This window comes from Wasmannia auropunctata, unplaced genomic scaffold (assembly GCF_000956235.1).
Source record: "Wasmannia auropunctata unplaced genomic scaffold, wasmannia.A_1.0 LD314933.1, whole genome shotgun sequence".
NCBI classification, from domain to species: Eukaryota; Metazoa; Arthropoda; class Insecta; order Hymenoptera; family Formicidae; genus Wasmannia; species Wasmannia auropunctata.
The window spans coordinates 203-1,003 of NW_012047957.1; the positions used below are offsets into that span (position 1 = coordinate 203).

At 47.6% G+C, this 801-nt stretch overlaps 1 protein-coding gene across 1 annotated transcript; it reads left to right on the forward strand.

Annotated features, from left to right (window-relative positions):
- Window positions 1–206: 206 nt before the first annotated feature.
- Window positions 207–794, forward strand: LOC105460826. Its single transcript, XM_011707317.1, has one exon. It carries the CDS (start codon window positions 207–209, stop codon window positions 792–794), a length of 588 nt encoding a protein of 195 aa, XP_011705619.1.
- The last annotated feature ends 7 nt before the right edge of the window (window positions 795–801 follow it).

Genomic DNA, 801 nt, shown 5'->3' on the forward strand with positions numbered 1-801 from the left:
TTCACTCCCACGCCCTTCTCCCTTTTCTCCCTATACCTCTCTCACTCTCTCTTACTCTCTCTCTCACTCTATCACCTTTCACTTCTGCACACACGAATTCGCCTATTCACTTTCTACCAACCGGAAACAGAAGTCCCTCTTATGCCCTTGTATTATACTCGCAAAAATAATGCTACAGAGACTATGGAAACTAAAGCTTTCATAGGATGATCCATTGCCAGCCAATTTGCAGAGTGAGTGGACACGATTCGCTGGGGAACTCACTGCTCTCAATGAGCTTCGCATTCCGCGACAAGTCTGCTCTACGCAACCGCATCGAATCGAGATTCACGCATTTTTCGATGCAAGCGAGATGGCCTACGGGGGGCTGCATTTACATACGTTCAACGAACATCACGGGTGCAACTTCGGTTAATTTGTTGTGTGCCAAGTCAAGAGTCGCGCCTGTGAAACCTCTCACGATGCCTAAGTTGAAGTTAAATGCTGCACATTTTCTCACAAGGTTGGTAAATAATATCAAGGCAGCCCTGGACGTGAACATTGACTTTATACATTACTGGAGCGATTCTACGATCGTTCTCAGTTGGGTGAGAATGGAACCACATCGTCTTCAAACATTCGTACGCAATCGCGTGGCAGATATACAAACACAATCTTCTGCGGACGCCTGGAAGCACGTTTCATCCTCAGACAACCCGGCGGACCTGCTGTCTCGTGGAATAGCACCTAAATCATTGGTTGACTCAATGCTGTGGTGGCACGGACCAATATGGTTGGCGGAAGACGAAGAATAATGGCCGG